Source organism: Mus caroli, chromosome 16 (assembly GCF_900094665.2).
Source record: "Mus caroli chromosome 16, CAROLI_EIJ_v1.1, whole genome shotgun sequence".
Lineage (NCBI taxonomy): Eukaryota > Metazoa > Chordata > Mammalia > Rodentia > Muridae > Mus > Mus caroli.
The window spans coordinates 4,959,601-4,967,844 of NC_034585.1; the positions used below are offsets into that span (position 1 = coordinate 4,959,601).

Here is an 8,244-nt window from a genome sequence, read left to right on the forward strand (position 1 = left end):
ATAAGTACTAGCCTGGGGGTGGTTATGCTCGTTAGTGAGTTTCTTTTTGCCTCGATTTATTTGTTGTCGATGTTTTCTAGTTCCAGTTTCCCGATCTTCTCTGCTTACATTATCTGCCCTCACTGTTCAAGCTACTTTAAATACAAGGACATGCATGTTTCACCTTGCAGTTCACAGGGAACACAGCACTCAGGTAAATCGAAAGTATGAACAGCAGACAAGGCCTGAACAAATATCTATCTGCTGAGTGTCAACTCTGAGCCTGGCGTTACAGTGAGACAAGATGGAAGCAGCCTCAAGCTGCTGTTACTCCAGTGCTGTGGGTTTCACACCATGAAACCATCAAAATAAACTCCTTCTCCATTAAGTGGCATTTTCTGAGTCTCATGACACAGGAATAAGAAAAGCAATGAAGATGGGATAGCATTCAAGAGGGGTCTTCATGGATATGTACAAGTTCACATAAAAAAAATAAATTTAAAAAAAACATGCTGAACTCCAAAGATGCTGAGTGATGTATATCAAAAGGACAGGTGTGAATAGTAGGTCTGTGGATGACTGACATGTTGAGACAAGGACCAATCCCAAGATGCACCCCACCAGGCCACTGTCCGCTTCCTCTTACATAAGGGGACCTCTTTCCAACTCTCAGAAGTTCCGTGGCAGCTGGTTCAGTGCCAACTGACTGAGAAAACACATCACAGCAAAAGTTATGGGAAGTTCAACGATGCGTTTAAATTAATTTGTACTTTTTTTCAACCCAATCTAGTCTACAGACATTTGAAAAATAGCTTCCCCTGGAAACATCCACTGTTCTCCGAGATGTGAATAAAATATGAGTGTGTCTCTCCTGCGCCATTACTTTGATCCCCAGCATCTTAGGGTGTTTGGTTTGGTTTGGTTTGGTTTGGTTTGGTTTGGTTTGGTTTGGTTTGGTTTGGTTTGGTTTGGTTTGGTTTGGCTTTTTTCCCTCTCACTCTAGCATCTTCTGTGATCCTCAGCATGGAAATGTAGCCTTGGCAACACGTATCCCTGATGGGCTCCGAGAGCCCCTCTCTCTTAAGTCCATGTTCCCTCATCCTTCTTTGGTTCCTCGTTTCACCTTTTCCTTTCTCCATGTCCTCCACTGATAACCCACTAGGGTCCAGTTTCATCTCGGCACGTTCATCTAGTCTGACGGTGCTCAGGTTTCGCTGCATATGGGATCACCCAGCGTGTCAGCTGAAGCACGGGCTCCTTAGAACGTCTCATTCTGCAGGTCTTTCTAATGTGGGGCCTGAGAACTTGCATCTGTGATGAGTTACCCTGTCATTCTGAAACTTCTCCACAGACCAAATTTTGATACTGACCACCCTGCATTATTCTGCTCAATCCTGTTTTATGTCACTTTGCCAATGCCTTTGTGGGATTCCGGTATAGTTTCGCCCTCCTTAGAATTTGCCTTGTTTTGTTTTAGATTTTGGTTTTAGTGATACAGTCCAAGCTGACATCAAACTCACTATGTAGCCAAGGATGACCAAGTGCTAGACATCACTCACAGCAGCCCACAGTCACACCCTCCCCTCTCCTGTTCCACTGGATCTGGGAGAATTTGTATAGGCCACTGGAACTGACCTGCAAAGGGCTCTCGACCCAGGCTAGCATGAACACACTCTGATGTTTAAACATGTAAACTCTACATGTTTAACATCTGGAGACACAGTCCTCAGAACGTGCCCCTGTCCGAGGCAGTGCATGGCTGTGCTTCACTGGGTCTTTGTGCCTCTTGTTTTCCTGTGTGTATCCCCATGTCTCATTCTCCCTCTCTCCTCTCCTCGCAAACACTCCATGTGCTCCCAGTTCCCAAGGGATCCTCACTTGTAAATATTTGGAGAGGCTCAGACTGTTGTTCGAGCAAGGCTGGGAAGGATGGTGACTCTGCTCTGATATCCACGGAGGCCTAATATCCTGCCCCAGCTGTTAGATGTCAGATATCTAGGAAACAACAAATAAAAATCACCAGAGAACCAGCAATGAGTGTAGATCACCCCCACCCCCATTACACATTAAACCCAGGCTGTTGGCCCCTGGGAGTAGAAATCTGTATGGATGGTGCTAAAGAGCTTCCCTGTCACCACTGAAGAGGACCCTGTCACCACTGAAGAGCTTCCCAAAGCAGCACCCACCACAGTCTGGGCTCCTGGCCGTCAGGAAATAGTCTCTCCCTGCATGAGAAGGCTCAGGGCCCCTCATTGTGCCTGAGTTTTGCCTCTAATGAGGAAGTCATTGGCAACACTAAACCCAGGCAGGCAGGACATTTATCCATCTCTGACCTCTGACCCTGGGAGGTTCCCCCTCCCCTGCGGCAGGGCCCAGTGAGCCCAGGACCATCTGCTTCTTGTGTTGTGTCCCCTAGCAAAATGGCCACCATTCTTCAGCACATCTACTGTGCCAGCTTGCAAGAGTCCCTCTGGATCCCGCTTGCTGGATCCTGCTTGCTGACTGCTGACATTCCCTTACAGTAGGAAGTGCATGAGAAGGGTCAGTGGATTTTTCCAGAGACTCTAACCACTCCTCCAAGTGTGTAATTCTGCCCTAGTTGTCTAGAGCAAAACCATCGTCTGTGCTGAGTGAAGACTTTCCAGTGAAGCTGTTTTAGGGTCACCCCTGCTCCTGTCAAGAGCTCCTCACCCATGCTTTGTAAATAAGCCAGTGAACGAGCATTCCATAAATGAACTAGTGAGTGAATAAGTGAGTTCTCACAGTCACACTGAGCATCCTCATCCTCACTCAGGCCAGGAGAGTGACTGGCTTCTCCTGTGGTGCACCCACACCAAGGCGGGCTCCCCTGGCTCCTTCCTCTCCCCCTTCTCCTTTGATCCATAGGAACCTCTTCCTGGCTGCAGAGCACACCTGATCCCAGCACACGGGGCCCGGCTCTCTGATTCCTCCGCGGATCTCCTGCACCCACTCCTCCCTGCCATTCACTCTCTACAGGGCAGACCAAGGGACCTTACAACCACCATGCTCCCCTGCTAAGAACAAAAAGGGGTGGCCACAGCTGGGCTCCTTCTTAGAGCATTCATTCCACAAAGCTGGAGAGATGGCTCAGCAGTTATGAGGACTGGCTGCTCTTCCAGATGATGTGGGTTTGATTCCCAGCTCCCATATGGAGGCTCACAACCGCTTGTAACTACAGTTCCCATCCCCAGAGATCCAAGATTCCCTTTTCCGGCCTCTGCAGACACCAGGTATGCATGTGCTGAACAGACATACCTGCAGGCAAAAATACTCATACACATAGAATAAAATAACAACAACGACAACAACAATAATAATAATGCAATAATAATAGTTAAACAATAATAATAGTAATGTTTTTGTCTCAATTTTGTTTTAAATTGTTCCTAGAGGCATTGTAGATGTGCCTGCTGTGTTACATGTGCATCAGTAGGTGGCAGAAAAGAGACAGGCTATGTCTTCATTCGCTGTTCTGACGTATGAACATTTGAATGATTAGTAGCCTAACACTCCCTGAAAAAAAGCGAGCCTGAGACAAGAAGTCTGGCACACGAGGATCCACACAGGGAGGTAGCCTGAGATGACCACCAGACCAGCCCTGTGCAAGCCAGGGTGGGCTCCCAGGGCAGGGACCGAGCTGGAGAATAGAAGAACCTCACTGGATACAGCAGGCCCCAGGTGAGAGTGAGCCCGAGACAGATAATGGGATCACACGGGCAGATCTGAGTGAGAAGTGAGCCTGAAAGGACCTCCAGACTGGCGCCATGGGACCCCAACTGGGAGCTAGCCTGAGATGACCACAAGTCAGGCACCGCGCAGGCCCGAGGAAGCAGACCACGCCTGAGATGACCACACCCAGTACCATAATACACAAGTGGGCAAAGCACTCCTAAGATACTTCAGACACTCAGATCCCAGACACCATCAAGAGGAACAAGTAAGTGGGCAAGAAATGGAAGAGAAATGTAGGGTTATGGATCCTGAGTCCGGTCCACCACAGGGCACAACAGCTCAGCGAGGCAGGATGCAGGAAGTTGACCTCGCTTACCCCACACATTAGCCAGGCAGGTGCTGGGCCATAGTGAAGCCCCGGGACACCGTTCTGGGGCTAGAGAAGCACACTCTGAGGCGAGGGACAGCCAGAGCTGGCTTGGGAGTCCCCAAGCCCAGGGAGCTGAGGCCATCTGGTTCTCAGGCTCTTGGACACCCAGGAGCCACTAGAAGCTGCAGAAGACCTGAGTCAGAACAGAATCTGGGCTGATGGGCTGGATCTGGCCCGGGGCCAGCGGGGAAATGGGAAAGCTCCAGCTGGTCCCATGGGGAGAGTCCTTGGCTTGATGGCAGACTTGGCCTGAGCTTGGCTTGGTAGTCATGGCTGGAAGCACAGAGAGGCCTTCTAAGGGAGACTAGACTGCGGCTCTATAGGTGAAGACCTTCTCCATTGCTCCCCACGGCAAAAAGAGGCAGTCCGTGGTTTTAAGGCATTTATTGTCATGGTGGAAAGTGGATGTGTAAAACCATGCCCCACTTCTCAAGGCCGGCCTGAGATTAAATACCTTTTGCAGGGAGGAGTGTCTGGGAAAGAAAGCTTATTGGCTAAGCCCTTCATGCCTTTAGATTCCGCAATAAAATGGAGATCTGTCTCGAGCCTATGGTCATGTCCTCTACATGTGGAGGGGTTTGGGGCATTTCCCTCACATGACTGATGGCCACAAATCTATGGGGAGCTGCAGCTAGTGACAGGGACCTAGTGCTTGAGAGCAGGCAAAGTTCCCACTGTCCCTTCAGGGTCTCCAGGGCCTCTAGCCTTAGCTCAACCAGGGACCACAGAGAAAGGTAAACAGAAGGATGTATGTACAATGAGGAGAGGCAGAACAGGAGACTGGAGGGTAGAGTGGGACAGCGTGAAGTGAAGAGCCAGAGATGCCACCTAAGACCATGGTGGCATCCTGGCCTGTGCTGCCACTGGAGGCCACATCTGGGTCTATGGCCTTACAACAGCAGGGGTCTGTTACCACCAAAGGCCAAGCAGACACCTCTGGTCTGGTCTGGTCTGCCACCAGAGAGCTTATTAATGTCTGAGGGCTTTGCAGAACTGTCCCCACCCCTCACCTGGACATTGTGGGAGAGCTAGCCCTGGGGGCAGGAGAGCTGTCCCTGCCCCCTCACCTGCTACAGCACTCAGGACAGCAGGCCCTGCACCTCACTGGGCAGCACAGTCCAGCTGAACCTGATGGTGGGTGCACAGGTGAACCAGCCCTGAGCGTATGAGCACGGGAGAGCTGGCCCTGCAACTTGTCTGCCATGTAGCATCATGAGTGAGGGAAGAGTCATCCTCCCCCTCTCCTTGTCCCTTACCACCTGTGGCAGGCAGGAGAGCTGGCCCTGCCCCTTATTCTCAGGAGAGTGGGCTCTGAACCTTGCCTAGGCATCACAATAGAGCATGCCTTCTGGGAGGTGGTGCTGATGAGAGAGAGATGTCCCTTCCCCTCCATCATCCCTTACCACCTATTGCAGGCAGAAGATCTGGTCCTGGGGTCATGAGATTGAGAGAATTGTCCCTGTCCCTCAGCAGCTGCAGTACTCAGGAGAGCAGGCCCTCATCTCACCTGGGCAGCAGGGTAGAGCTGGCCCTGGTTGCTGGAGTTGCAGATGAACCAGCTCCCAAAGCAGGAGACCAGAGGCGCTGGCAAGCTCATGTACCTCTTGGGCCCAGATTCATTGGTCCACCCAGTGGATGGGGCCTTTTGATAAACTGCTGGAGTGCATGAAGGGGAAGGTTCCACAGATCCAAAACCACGGGATCTCCATGACACAGGGCAACAAGAGGATATCCAAGAGGAGTCCAGTGGGGATCCAGTACCAATAGAGTAGCAGAAGCCAGAGCCCTCACACCAGACCAAGGAGTCATTGCGATGAACACTGCAAGCAGAGAAGTGTGGACAAAAGGGTATACTGTGGGGCACACTGTGACACAGTACAGCTCCACCATGAGATCTGTCTTTCTCTGTTGGTGGGGAGGTTGCAAGGATGGAGGGTGGGCATGAGGGGAGCAGGAAATGAGTGGGGGTGGGGTGCATGATTGAAGTCACAAAGAACCAATAAAAAGTTGAAATTTTTGTTTTACAACGTTTATTCCACTGGGTACCATTGAGGCCCCAGTATTGAGAGTTTGGTGCCTTTCTGTGAAGATGTTAGATGACAGCAGTGGAGAGAAGCTGAGGACAGACCCAGGACCTGCCTGCCACAAACATCCACAGGCTCTCAGATCCGACGGAATGAGAATAGGACAGAATCGAGCAGAATGGAATATCAGCAGAATCCTGCCCCCATTGAATGCCCTCTCCTGTGGCCAGGAGATAGCCTGTGCCCCTTCTCTCTCACCCACCACGTCTCTCTGTCCACTCCCCCTTCATTGCCTCAAACAAGCCACCTTGTCCCCACAGCAGGACCTTTTCTCTTGCAGCCACCTGCCTGGTCTGCTGCCTCCTTATGCAGTCACCTGCTGGAATATATGTCTCTCCCAGCAGGCAACCTCATCGCTGCCTTTCATCGTTCTGACTTTATGCACAGCCTGACTACTGTGTGTTCCTGGACCATGCTCATTGTCTGTTTTCCTGTGACAGGGTACGGGCCCTTCCCACCACTTGACTCTTTCCATTGCCTTTCCAGTTCCATCGCTGCCGGGAGATCAAAGTGGGAACGGGAAGCAGCTAGCTGCATCATAACCAGTCAAGAACAGAAAGCAATGAATTCATGCAGGTTTGAGCTCAGCTCAATTTCTCTACTCAAATACAGCCCAATTTGGAGCTGGGTCTTCCCCATTAACAAAGGAGTCACGGGAACCTGATCCAGACAACCCCTCGCTAAGACACTCTTCCCAGGTAATTCCACCTTGGGTCAAGTTAACAAACCCACCACTCACCAACGTGTCCCCAGGCTTCACGCCCATACTAGATGACTATAACCAATGAACAAATGAATGAATTTCTCCTCTTCGATGCTGTTGGCTCCTTGGCTGCACACTGCTTGGGTTATTATTATTCCTTTCTGTTCACTCAGGAGGTTCCTCTGCCTCAAATGTCCAGGGAGATAGTATCTTCAGCCTCTGCTCTCAACCTCCAGTTGGGACACCAGTCATAAGGACTGAATGGTCTCTAGAGGGTCTGCTTTGTCTGGGAAAACTCAGAGGTTTTAACAACTTTCCTTAGCCCCTTTATTTGTTCCTCCAGCACATTTCTATTATGTGACCAGCAGATGGCAGCAAAGACCGACCTTCTGATAACCATCGCCACAAAATGTTTCCTGCTTCTGGACTGCTGCCAGTCTCTAACACAGTTTGTTGGCTGGTGGGGCCTGCCTAGATGCTGTGTTTACACTACTCCTGAATAAACAGACGATGTCCCAAGTCCTAGGTCCAGGGACAGAGAAGTGGGTGGTGCAGGTGCTGGCAGAAAAGCATTGACTTGTTTTCCCAGTTGAGTTTGATTCCCCCTTGCAACCCTTCCCTTTTGTGCGTCAGGGACAGTTATTATAGGCTGCCTGTGCCTCGGTTTCCTCATCTATATACTGATGGATCTATCCCCATAGGACTACATGTTTCCCATGGCTCTCTCCTCAGCATGTCAGCTCAGCAATCACGGCTCATCCTACAGTCGTTAACCCTCATTCTTTTCAGTGTTTGTTGACTGACTGACTGACTGACTGACTGACTGACTGACTGACTGGTGTATAGAATGTATAGTAAATGCTCACTGAGCATCAGCTGTGAAGACAATGTCATGATGGAGATGATGATGATATCAAATGATGGCATGGTAACCATGGTGTCATGGTGAACATGATGTAAGGATGAAGATGTCATGCTGAGGATTATAATGCTCTGATAAAGTGGATGTCATTCTGAGAGTGACAGTGATGTCAGGGAGATGGCAGTGTCATCAGGGTTGTTTGAATGAGAATGACCACCGTAGACTCGCAGGTTTGAATATTTGATCCTCAGCGGACGGGACTGTTTGGGAAGGATTAGGAGGTGTTGGAGGAGGCACACCTCATTAGGGATGGACTTTGAGGTTTCAAAAACCCATCCACTTCCTGTTAGCTCTCTGCCTCCTACTATTAGGTAAATATGTAAGCACTCAGCTACTGCCCCCAGTGCTATGATTGCCTGCCTGCCTGTCTGCCTGCCTGCCTGCCTGCCTGCCTGTCTGCCTGCCTGTCTGCCTGCCTGTCTGCCTGCTGCCT

The 8,244-nt window shown here is 50.4% G+C and overlaps 1 protein-coding gene and 1 non-coding gene across 2 annotated transcripts in view; one reads left to right on the forward strand and one right to left on the reverse strand.

Annotated features, from left to right (window-relative positions):
- Positions 1–2,769: 2,769 nt before the first annotated feature.
- The window catches only part of Tmem114 (transmembrane protein 114), a 22,633-nt gene continuing 17,158 nt past the window's right edge, over positions 2,770–8,244 (reverse strand). The window contains exons 4-5 of the mRNA XM_021185560.1: positions 5,864–5,922; positions 2,770–2,970 (exon numbers count right to left, since the gene is read on the reverse strand). Coding sequence (XP_021041219.1) covers positions 2,770–2,970; positions 5,864–5,922 — 260 coding nt within the window. The remainder of the gene's footprint in view (positions 2,971–5,863; positions 5,923–8,244) is intronic.
- LOC115029630 lies at positions 3,380–3,511 on the forward strand. The gene has a single exon (XR_003835196.1). It is a non-coding gene; the product is annotated as a small nucleolar RNA SNORA17 (small nucleolar RNA).